Source organism: Balaenoptera physalus (genome assembly GCF_965194825.1).
Source record: "Balaenoptera physalus genome assembly, chromosome: 1".
Lineage (NCBI taxonomy): Eukaryota > Metazoa > Chordata > Mammalia > Artiodactyla > Balaenopteridae > Balaenoptera > Balaenoptera physalus.
This window is the reverse complement of record NC_138882.1, coordinates 45,447,630-45,460,373: the sequence shown is the minus strand read 5'-3', so window position 1 is coordinate 45,460,373 and position 12,744 is coordinate 45,447,630. Positions and strand designations below refer to the sequence as shown.

The following is a 12,744-nucleotide window of genomic DNA, read 5'->3' as shown; positions in this document are numbered from 1 at the left end:
AGGATCAAAATATAGTATTTCAAAAGCATAATTCTTAAGGCTTATGTTCAAAATGTAATGATTATAATCTATCCAAGATCACAAGCCCATCTGCTGTGCACCTTTGCAGAATATCCTTTTTTTTCCACCAAGGGTATTATAAATTTCTGAAGTAGGAAAAGGACTAAAAATGGATTTTACTGGGTATTTTATAATGCTCTCAGTCAAAATGTGCATAATCAGAAAGGCTGATCCAGAGGACCTCACTTGTGATCTTTCTTATAGATACTCCATCTTGGAAAATGGATTCCTTCACATCCAGTCAGCACATGTGACTGATAGTGGGAGATATTTGTGTATGGCTACCAATGCTGCTGGAACAGATCGCAGGCGAATAGATTTACAAGTCCATGGTAAATGTACTTTTATGAACAACATCCAATCTTTGGGTCAGATGTTCTTTGGTAGCCTAAAACCAGTGAGGTCATAACATAAAGACCTTCATATCTAGTGCTATTTAAATGTATTACACTGTATTATGAGCAGTGAAGACCCATTATGAAGCGTATCATCACAACACTGTGTAAATTCACAGAACCTTATTGTGTTCATAACTGTAAAGCAAGTTAGCAATGATTAATTTCAGTTTGGCAGAGATACTTCGAATGGCATACTATTTGCTGAACGTGTTTCTTACTTGGTGACTTGGTTTTAGTTCCTCCATCTATTGCTCTGGGTCCTACCAACATAACTGTAACAGTAAATGTTCAAACCACTCTGGCTTGTGAGGCTACTGGGATACCGAAACCATCAGTCAACTGGAGAAAAAATGGGCATCTTCTTAATGTGGATCAAAATCAGAATTCATACCGGTAAGGAATAATTTAACTGGAAAATCCCACCTGTTATTTAGAAACATATTCTTTGAAAGAATTAATACTTAAACTCTATCAATGGGGACAGCAAATATATAAAGTATGAAGAATTCGCTAGTATGTAGAGAGCATATTATTTTTTCTTACTATAGAATTAGTTTTTCAACCTAAAATCTTATTTCTGAATTATAGGTGCAACTTCTCTATCCATAAGTCCTGTAGGTAACTGTCTGAGCTCTAAAAGATTAGATTTCCATTCTGCTTTTTTTTTAGTATCTTTTGGAATTTTATAAAGACAAAAGATAAAAACATCATTTGGTATAAAAGAAAAACCTGTCTGTAGAAATAATACAAGTTTTAGTTGCAGAATAAAAATCAAATTTTATACCTTGAAATACAGCATAGGTATTTGGCAGCATGTGGAGGGAGGAAGAACAGCATTTTCTCCCAGTTTTTTGTATTCTTCCAGCTTGACTACCATTGCTCTTAATATGACATCATATTTTTTAAAGACTAAACTTTAAAAAAAAAACTAGAAATTTCTGATGCTTTAGATAAGCATCATTTCTTGTATCTCAAGTTAATAGATATCTTGCAAAAGATTTGCCATAGTACTGAAAGCAAATGTTCTCATAGACCTACCTTAACAAAAATCAGTTCTGATACATCAGGAAACATGAAACTAGGAGTGTTTCACTTGAAACTCTGTTGCTTCTCCCTCTTTCTCACCCTTTTAATCTTTTGGCATTGGGAGTTTAGTGACTTGAAAGCATGTACTATGGGGAAAATGTACAATGCCCTTGAATAAAAAAGCAGGTCAAGTATGTTTCCATTGAATCAAATCACTTCCATTCATCATTGCACAGTTTGAAGTAAGAATACAGATATTCTTATTTAGATTACTTTAATTTTTTTAGTGTGTTCAACCACTGGAAATTTAAAAGATTTATTGATTTTTCATTTTGATACATATTTTCTTTAATTTTTATTTTATATAGGAGCGTAGTTGATTAACAGTGTTATGTTAGTTTCAGCTGTACAGCAAAGTGATTCATTAGATTACTTTAAATAATGTATGTGTATTCACTCAACCTTCTGAACATTTGAAGTGATTCAGATCACTTTAGTTTTAAGTTGATTCAAAGTTAAGGAAAAGACTCTTTGATTTATGTACTATCCATCTCCAAGGTATCCACCACATGTAAGGAGACGTGTGAAGTAGAGAAAAGTGCAAGACAGACAGACTTGTAGTTACCCATCTGTCAGTAGAAATAAATACCAATCTGCAAAGTTATTGTGAAATTTAGAGATGTTTAATGTGAAGCATTTGAGATGGTGCCAGGAATGTGTTCAATGGTCAATCAACAATGGCTATCAGTGTGCTCATTTCACTGTATTTCACCTGGGAGAACATGGTTGATTATGTTATAAGCATTCAGAAAATTCAAGATTCCCTCTTCACACAATCATTTGACACCACTGCTTCCTGCAGATGTCAAGGGTGAGGTCCTATTAACCCACTGCCATATAAACTTAAAGTCTGATGCATAAAATGATGCTCATTTTAACATGAGGAAAGAGTTCCATTTCCCTCAATTCACAAGATAGTACCATGTTGAACCAACTAGAAACATTTATGAAGATTGATATATAGCACCTCATTACTTTGAAATCTCTCTTCTAGGCTCCTGTCTTCAGGTTCACTAGTAATTATTTCCCCTTCGGTGGATGACACTGCAACCTATGAGTGCACTGTGACAAGTGATGCGGGAGAGGATACGAGAACTGTGGATCTCACTGTCCAAGGTAGAACTGGCTTACTATGTGGACTGAAAGTTATTACAATGATATCATTCCATCATTCCTCTACTTCACAAGAGAGCTTCCTTTTCCACTCACCAAGCATTCACTTTCAGTGTAGAAAGAGAAAGATATATGAGGAGGCTTTGGAAATCTGTAAGGGTTGGGAACATGTAGTTTTCTTTCTTTTTGTTGTTTTTGTTTTAGTTCCACCTTCCATAGCTGATGAGCCTACTGACTTCCTAGTAACCACACACGGCCCCACCGTGATCACCTGCACGGCTTCAGGAGTTCCATTTCCCTCAATTCACTGGGCGAAAAATGGTATAAGACTGCTTCCCAGAGGAGAGGGCTATAGAATTCTGTCCTCAGGTAAGACCCAGCTCAGTGATTACACAGCTATTGATTGGATTCGTTTTTACTGGATGGCCTTACTTGGACTTCTGTTGCACCAAAATAAAAGAATAAAGTACATCTGCATTCCTGGGCTTAGGCATCTGGGAAAAAATGCACTTAAGAGTGGGGTGGGGGAACTTGGGAAAGGGATAGAAAAAAAGTCTAAAAACAAAATAACAAATAATATCTAGGACTGATATGAATATATTAAGCATGACCACTGGGATTTTATGTGCGTATTTACTAAACCTAAGGTTTAACAAATTTACTGGTTGCCTTTGAGTGAACCACACTTCTTTAATTGGCCAAGTAGAATGTCCATTCATTCAACAAACATTTAGTACCTAAAATAGGCTAAAAACTCCACTGAGTTTCTGAGGATATAAAACTAAGACAGGGTTCTTGCTTTTAAGGTTTCAATAATTTAGCAAGTAGGGCTGGGTGTTAAGTGCTATGATATGGATAATTTTTGAGGGTGGTAGTAACCATCATTTATAGAATTTAAGTATTGAAAATTTTATAATATTAAAGAGAAAAAAAATCACCTAAATGAAAGTATAAGTGATTCACATTTGTGTTTCTGGAAATTCATCCTGCATTGGGGAGGTACACTGGAGATAAACTAAAGTAGCAACTAACATCCTGAGGCTTTATGAGTGGGGGCATATTATTCTAAGAGAATTTGTTTATTTCTTCAGTAGAAGGGAAATAATGAAAGATTTGTTCTCAGGGTGGAACTTGGCTTTCAAAGCATAGTATTTTGGCTATCTCAGAAATCTGCATAAATGGGTAGCAATTAAAATCATAAAATATAAATTAACTACTCTTCAGCACAAAGTACTGTGCTAAGAAAACAGTTTAGAACTTTCTCAAAATGTTAAACAGTTACCATATGACCCAGCAACTCCATTCCTAGGTCTCTACCCAGAGAAATGAAAGCATATGTCCACCCAAAGACTTATATGCAAATGTTCATACAGCATCATTCACAATAGCCAAAAACATAGAAACAATGTAAATGTCCATCAACTGGTGAATGGATAAACAAAATGTGGATAATTCACAGGATGGAATTCTATTTAGCAATAAAATGGAACAGAAATATTGACACCTGCTACAACAGATGAAACTCAAAAACTATGCGCACAGTAGACATCAGACACAAAAGCCTTCTGTATGATCCCATCTATATGAAATTTCCAGAAAAGGCCAATATATATAGAAATTAAATTACTGATTGCTTACACTTGGGGTTGAGAGTGAGGCAGGACTATAAGTGGGGTGAGATTTCTTTTGGCATAATGGAAATTTTCTAAAATTAAGTTGTGGTAATTGCACAACTCTGTAAGTATACTAAAAATCATTGTATTGTACATTTAAATCAGTGAATTTTATGGTCTGTAAGTTTTGCCTAAATACAGCTGTTAATAGTGATTTTTTTAAAAATACTGTGGTAGGTAAGCACAGGGAGTACAAGTATGGGTACAAGCCACGCACTACTGTGCTAGGGGGACAGACTCACACAAAATCAAAGAGACGTGGTTTATCAAACCAGAAAAACCGGGATGCACTGCGCATGAAAAATTTTTCCTTTTTAGGAGCAATTGAAATATTTGCCACTCAATTAAGCCATGCTGGAAGATACACTTGTGTTGCCAGGAATGCAGCTGGTTCTGCACATCGACATGTGAGCCTTTATGTCCAAGGTATGAAAGGTTATTTATTCATTAAAATTTTGCCGTTGTACTTTTTAAAGTCATGTTTATTCTTGACAGGTGGTACCGTCCAGAGTCATAAACCACAGTAATATTTTGGGGATAGGAAAGCCTGATAGGTGTTCTTCAATAGACTAAAGAAAACATACAGATGACAAACCACACAAAACAACCCCTCAATTATTTGTCTTCTTGAATTTTTATGATCTGTTTCTGATTTTAGTCTTTTCTCTGGCGCTCTTCTAATGGAAACTGGCTACAGTAACAAGACTCAAAAAATGTGATATGGCCGCTATTTGCTTTTCCCTGGGACAATGAAATCACTAATATTTTGGAATTTTGAATTCAGGCATGTTTAACCTCATGGCTACTGTAGACGTTTATGCTACTAACTAGAGCCTTTGCTTATTTCTGTTGATTGGTTCTCATAGAGCCTCCAGTCATTCAGCCTCAGCCAAGTGAACTAGCCGTCATTCTAAACAATCCCATTTTATTACCATGTGAAGCAACAGGGACTCCCAGTCCTTTCATCACTTGGCAAAAGGAAGGTATCAATGTCATCACTTCAGGTACCGTTTCAATCAAGAAAATAATGGCAACTCAGTTTTATAATTCAGAAGTCGATATGATTTTTTAATGAAAATAAAAATTCTTCTCACTCCGCTTTTGTAACTATGATGTAGGTAGAAGCCATGCAATTCTTCCTCGTGGTGGCTTGCAGATCTCCAGAGCTGTCAGAGAGGATGCTGGTACTTACATGTGTGTGGCTCAGAATCCAGCTGGCACAGCCTTGGGCAAAATCAAGTTAAATGTCCAAGGTACCTAAATAATAAATCTCTATGCCTTCATTGCAAAGATGCTTATAATAGTGTATATCAGAATTCATATATCTAAAGTAATGATGCCGCCATCGTTCTTAATTAACATTCTTAGTTTATGTTATCCTATATGTTTTTCTATTAACCTTATGAAGGAAAAAAGTTAGTGCTTGGGTGTTTTGGGGCATTATTTGTATAAGAAAACTGAAGCATCTCATGATATTTTGGATTTCTGTGAACCTCTATTTGGTACTTTCGTTGTAGCACATATTTAAGGTGATTTTTAAAACTATTCTCTCTGTAATACTACTTTGTATACATTACAAAATACTGGATTGTAATATCCACTTAAAAAACAAATCAAATTTTTAAAATTTTAAAGAATCACCAATAAGAGTCATGAAACAAAAAAATAAATCATAATTGCAATTAAACCAGCTTGATGGAAAAAAATATTCTGAAGACAGTGGGGTGTTTTTCACATTTAACTTATATTTTCTTGATGTAATGTTCATATCTTACATGCATTGTTTTTGTGGATCAAGACATGACCTAGAGATGGGTTCCGAGCTGCTCAGTTTGCATTGCTGATTTGAATTTCCTTGTAGTGTGATTTTCTTATGGTGAATTAATAACTGTAGTAAAGCTCACTTACCTGCAGATTGTAAATCTAATTTATTTGTATTTTTCAACACTTCTTTAACAAGTGTTTATTGGGATAATAAGTAGAAATACATTGACCGTTATAGATATGATCATTTCCGTATAGTGTGGAGAAGGAAAAAAATGAAACTACCAAATAAATGAAATTATGATAAATTCTGACATATGCTATGCAGAGGGAAAACAATAGGCTGAGTTGGAGAATAATGGGAAAATGTGGGGACCACTTTGCACTAGTGGTTAAAGTAGACTTTAACCTACTGATGGGGGTACCATTGGAGCTGAGGGGGGTTACCATTGGAGCTGAGACCTGAATGATGAGCTAGGATGAGTCGTGTAAAGGTAGCAGAGTGTCCAAGGAAGAGCGGGCAGCCTGTGCAATGGCCCCAAGGCAGGAAAGGGTAAGAAAAGAAGCGTGCCAGTGTGGCTGACAGTAATGAACCTGGGAAGGCTGGCAAAATGTGAAGGAGGTCAGAAGAGAAAGTGGGACCAGTGCACGGCGTGCCCGAAGGACCAGAGGAGGGGTAAGATTTCCTTCTGTGTGCAATGTTGAAGCCTTTTAATGATTTAACCAAGACTGTTGTTTGGTTTTAGGAAGACCTCTTTTGCTGGTATGTAGATAATGATTTCGAGAAATCGGACTAGATTTCGAGAAAAAGGCTAGAGCTGGAAGAACTAGTAAAGTGCTCTAGGCATCATGTGACACAGTCTGGCTGGGAGTGCGAGTGGGTGTGTGAGTTGCAGGGGAAAATGAAAAAGAAGTGGTGGATTCAAGAACTCTTTGGAGATGTAATTGCCAGGATTGCTGATTAATCAGATTGGGAGGTTAGGAAAAGAGAAGAGTTAACGCTGTTTCCTGGGCTTTGGGCCTGAGCTAGTGATGGAGATAGTGCTGTGAGGGATGCAAGGGGAGGAACTGGTTTGGGAGGAAGGAAAGCGTGATTTCTGTTTAATCATGTTAGATGTGGAAAACTATTAGAAATCTAGCAGAGATGTCAAAAAGCGTTGAATATTTATGAATTCAGAACTCAAGGGAGAAGTATAGTCTAAGATATAAATTTGGAAGTAATCAGGGTATTTCAGTCTACAAGACTGGATGAGAATTTGGACCGAAAAGAGCTTAAGGACAAAGCCCCAGGACTCTGCATTGTTAAGAGGTCTGAGAAAAGAGAGAACACTGGAAAAGAATACAAAGGAGAGGGAAGAGATGACAGAGGAAAACTAGATGGAGGCTAGGAGAGGTCAGTGTTTCAAGAAGGGAGTAGACAGCTTTTTGAATGCAAGCGAGAGGTCAGTTAGGATGATGACCAAGAAATATTCATTGGTTTTGGCAACACTGAGGTCATAGAAAAGAAGTAGTGAGGGTTTTTTTCCTTCACTAATTGATTAAAACTATTGATATGAAAAAAAGAAACACTTTTTTTCAAAAAAGAAAAGGAAACACTTTGAACAACTAACAGCATTTCAATATTCCAAAATGGGAAAATGTGGGGACCACTTTACACTAGTGGTTAAAGTAAGCTTTAACAACTACTTGGGTGGGGGGGGAATACTATTGGAGCTGAGGCGGGTACCACTGGAGCCGAGACCTTGATGATGAGCTGGGATTAGCCATGTTAAAGTAGCAGAGTGTCCAAGGAAGAGAGGGCAGCCTGTGCAATGGCCCCAAGGCAGGAGAGGGTAAGAAAAGCTCAGTAGAATATCCTTAGTGTAATCTATTGTAAACACTAGGAAGGGAAATCCTAATCATAAGTCCTTCCACCATTTTCTGAAGAAGTGGAAAGAGTTCTATCTATATACCGTCAACCCTTGACCAACACGGTTTGAACCGTGCAGGTCCACTTATACGTGGATATTTTTTCAGTAGTAAATACTACATTACTGTACAATCCAAGGTTGGTTGAATCTGCAGGTGCAAAACCACAGATACAGAGGAGACAAGGATACAGAGGGCCAACTATAAGTTATATTCAGATTTTCGGTAGCACACACGGTTGTCATCCCTAACCCCTGCGTTGTTCAAGGGTTAATTGTAATTCTTTTCCATATTCTACTTCTTTATTCCTTTATTCATTAACAAAATACCTTGTTAAATATGGCCACTGTATATGAGATCATAAGCACTGTAGGAAATGAGTGAATAAAAGAATCTTTGAGCAGGTGAACAATTTCCAAACCTTGAAGGGGTCTATTTTGGAAGTTTTAAGTAGCTGATGAATCACAATACATGTATGTTAAAGAAAATACCTCTGTCGACACAGTCTAAGTTTTCTAGACATGAAATCCCTCACAAGTACATGTTTATATCCTTATTTAAAATTGATTATCATTTATATTTGTTAACTAGATAGAGAATAATTTTCTACAGTGGGTTCAATGAATTTTCTTTTCCAACGCAAACAAGCTATAGCAATCCTTTGGTGATGATATGGTAAAGTCAGGGCTTTGTTTCTTGTTAATGTGACGTCACTTTGCTAGAGTGATACTGTAGTGTGTAAATGGTACATTCCAGCTTTTAAGATAACGTTCAAACCTTGTCTCTTTTAGTTCCTCCAGTCATTAGCCCCCATCCTAAGGAATATATCATTGCTGTGGATAAGCCCATCATGCTACCCTGTGAGGCAGATGGCCTCCCACCACCTGACATTACGTGGCATAAAGATGGGCACGTAATTATGGAATCAATCCGCCAGCGCATCCTCAGCTCTGGAGCTCTGCAAATAGCATTTGCTCAGCCTGGTGACGCTGGCCAGTACACGTGCACAGCAGCTAACGTGGCCGGATCAAGCAGCACGAGCACCAAGCTCACTGTCCATGGTAGGTTGTTTAGCATAAATCATTTCAGTGTGCTACATTACCATGGCAAAGAAAAAAACCACCAGGAAAAAAATACGATGAAAATCCAAACAATGTAAAACAGTAATCCAGAGTGGAGTGTGTGTGTGCATGTGGTATGTAGGTACACTTGCCCTTCAGATATGTTTTTGGTAGGCTATGTTTATTTGTGTGTGCACATATGTGTGTGAGAAAGAGAGATTTTATTAATAAAGCCAGGATAATTAATGTGTTGCCAATCCCCTCATATTGTGATTATTGGGATCTTTAATTTGGCTTATGAGGAGTCCATTTGTTTTGTTACTCTTCTGCTTTACTTTTCAAGTTGCAAGTCATCTTGGCTCAAAACTAATCACCATGTAACCTACATTATAAATGTAATGTGAATCTAATGAGAATTGGAGATCTATTTGATTCATTATTTTAAAGTATGTAGCAAAATATTTACAGGTATATTTGAATAATAGAAAAAATACCATACTTTCCTTTGCATTCAGACAACTAACAAAATATCTAAAGATCAGCAGTGAAATATTTTAGTTGTTATTTTGTTACTTTTTTTAATTGTATACTTTTAAGACTAAAGGTAGAATACCTATTAATATCAGTGGTAAGACACAATAAGTGAATTAAACTGTTTCCAACTACTATTTTCAGAGATAACTCTTGTTTTAATGATGAGTTTCTACTTTTTCCTTTTTAAAAAATTTGTGAAAGCTGTTTTTTATCTTTCAGGTGTATTTGAATTTTCTACAGTTTTATACCTGCTTTCAGTTAATATAATTGAACTAATTAATACACATTAGTCCTTTAGTTTCAAGTAAATAATATTCCTTCTTTCAAGTGTTTGTAGAAAATTTATGAAAATTGACCATATACTAAACAACAAAGAAATTGTTAATAATAATTTAAAAGTATAGGCCACAATTCCTGCCCACAACACAATAAAGCTAGAAATGTGTAATGAACTTTTAATGCCAAAATCCCAACCCCAGCCAAATTAAAAAATACCATTCTAGTCAACAAGTAGGTCAAAGAATATGGTTTTATTTTCAGATTATTTAGAAAATAATAAAAATAAGGACACCACATATCAAAATGTATGGTGTGTGGGCAAAACTATAATGAAATATAAAGTCACAGCCTTAAAATTTTCATTTTGAAAAAGAATGAATTTAAGTAAATGTACTAATACTGCAACTTTGTAACCATTAGAAAAGTTGAAATATAAACCCCAAGGAAACCAGGATAAAGGAGATACTAAAAATATAGCATACATTAATGAAAAATGAATATTTATGACATACCATTCAGCAAAATAGAATTTTGGCTTTTCCATATTATCTATTGTTTATGCATATAATCATTCACATAGTCTTTGTATATTTACTAATATAATCATAAAAAAATAATTTTTGCTGAAACCAATTGTTCTAAAAATGTCATTAAGATTGATCCATTTCTCAGCAATGTATTTGAATAATTCCAAAATTTATTGTTTTGGGAGGGGAGTGTATTTTTACTTTTTTTTTTTTCTTATTAGTCATCCATTTTATACACATCAGTGTATACATGTCAATCCCAATCTCCCAATTCATAACACCACCACCCCCACACCCCCGCGGCTTTCCCCCCTTGGTGTCCATATGTTTTTGCTCTACTTCTGTGTCTCAGTTTCTGCTCTGCAAACTGGTTCATCAGTACCATTTTCTAGGTTCCACATATATGCGTCAATATACGATATTTGTTTTTCTCTTTCTTACTTCATTCTGTATGACAGTCTCTAGATGCATCCATGTCTCTACAAATGACCCAATTTTGTTCCTTTTTATGGCTGAGTAATATTCCATTGTATATATATATACCACATCTTCTTTATCCATTCATCTATCGATGGGCACTTAGGTTACTTCCGTGACCTGGCTATTGTAAATAGTGCTGCAGTGAACATTGGGGTGCATGCGTCTTTTTGAATTATGGTTTTCTCTGTGTATATGCCCAGTAGTGGGATTGCTGGGTCATACGGTAATTCTATTTTTAGTTCTTTAAGGAACCTCCATACTGTTCTCCATAGTGGCTGTATCAATTTACATTCCCACCAACAGTGCAAGAGGGTTCCCTTTTCTCCACACCCTCTCCAGCATTTGTTGTTTGTAGATTTTCTGATGATGCCCATTCTAACTGGTGTGAGGTGATCCCTCATTGTAGTTTTTGTTTGTGTGTTTGTTTGTTTGTTTTTCAAAACAATTTATTGCATCATATTTGGTACCTTATATTTGACAACAAAAAGGAAATTACATCTGTAACTGCAGGAAAAAGAAGCTGGTCTGTTATTGAAAAAAAATAATCTTGGGCCCTTTAAAAATTACAAAGTCTTGGACTTGCCTGAAACAACTGAGCAAGAAATATATTCTTAGAAATGTAGGGCTTCAAGTATTACAAACCTGTGACACTGTGGAAAAATTCCAGAGGTATCTGAACTGCAGCACTTTTTTTTCTGCATGTCGTGAACAAGGCCTGCTGAGGTTTTTAACTGTTACTCTCTTGATCGGTCACAGAATGGTAGTCAGGAGTTCTGCTCTTTAACTCCAAGCCATGGCCTCATTGTAGTTTTAATTTGCATTTCTCTAATAATTAGTGATGTTGAGCAGCTTTTCATGTGCTTCTTGGCCACCTGTATGTCTTCGGAGAAATGTCTATTTAGGTCGTCTGCCCATTTTTGGATTGGGTTGTTTGTTTTTTTAATATTGAGCTGCATAAGCTGTTTATATATTTTGGAGATTAATCCTTTGTCTGAAAATTCATTTACAAATATTTTTCCCATTCTGAGGGTTGTCTTTTCGTCTTGTTTATGGGTTCCGTTGCTGTGCAAAAGCTTTTAAGTTTCATTAGGTCCCATTTGTTTATTTTTGTTTTTATTTCCATTACCCTAGGAGGTGGATCAAAAAAGATCTTGCTGTGATTTATGTCAAAGAGTGTTCTTCCTATGTTTTCCTCTAAGAGTTTTATACTGTCCGGTGTTACAATTAAGTCTCTAATCCATTTTGAGTTTATTTTTGTGTATGGTGTTAAGGAGTGTTCTAATTTCATTCTTTTACATGTAGCTGTCCAGTTTTCCCAGCATCACTTATTGAAGGCACTGTCTCTTCTCCATTGTATCTCCTTGCCTCCTTTGGGATAGGTTAGTTGACCATAGGTGCATGGGATTATTTCTGGGCTTTCTATCCTGTTCCATTGATCTATATTTCTGTTTTTGTGCAAGTACCATACTGTCTTGATTACTGTAGCTTTGTAGTATAGTCTGAAGTCAGGGCGTCTAATTCCTCAAGCTCCATTTTTTTCCCTCAAGACAGCTTTGGCTATTCGGGATCTTTTGTGTCTCCATACAAATTTTAAGATGACTTGTTCTAGTTCCATAAAAAATGCCATTGGTAATTTGATAGGGATTGCATTGAATCTGTAGATTGCTTTGGATAATATAGTCATTTTCACAATATTGATTCTTCCAATCCAAGAACATGGTATATCTCTCCATCTGTTGGTATCATCTTTAATTTCTTTCATCAGTGTCTTATAGTTTTCTGCATACAGGTCTTTTGTCTCCCTAGGTAGGTTTATTCCTAGGTCTTTTATTCTTTTTGTTGCAATGGTAAATGGGAGTGT

General features: G+C 36.0%; 1 protein-coding gene across 8 annotated transcripts in view; it reads left to right on the top strand.

Moving 5' to 3' along the window:
• Positions 1 to 12,744, top strand: part of HMCN1 (hemicentin 1) — a 507,647-nt gene that overhangs the window by 406,812 nt on the left and 88,091 nt on the right. For all 8 annotated transcript variants that reach the window (XR_014266656.1, XM_082472452.1, XM_082472453.1 and 5 more), the window contains 8 exons: positions 265 to 392; positions 695 to 851; positions 2,539 to 2,660; positions 2,862 to 3,026; positions 4,649 to 4,756; positions 5,197 to 5,334; positions 5,449 to 5,583; positions 8,794 to 9,063. Coding sequence is in view for 7 of the 8 variants with exons in the window: in XM_082472452.1 (XP_082328578.1) it covers positions 265 to 392; positions 695 to 851; positions 2,539 to 2,660; positions 2,862 to 3,026; positions 4,649 to 4,756; positions 5,197 to 5,334; positions 5,449 to 5,583; positions 8,794 to 9,063 (1,223 nt within the window). In the remaining variant the exon portion in view is untranslated. The remainder of the gene's footprint in view (positions 1 to 264; positions 393 to 694; positions 852 to 2,538; positions 2,661 to 2,861; positions 3,027 to 4,648; positions 4,757 to 5,196; positions 5,335 to 5,448; positions 5,584 to 8,793; positions 9,064 to 12,744) is intronic.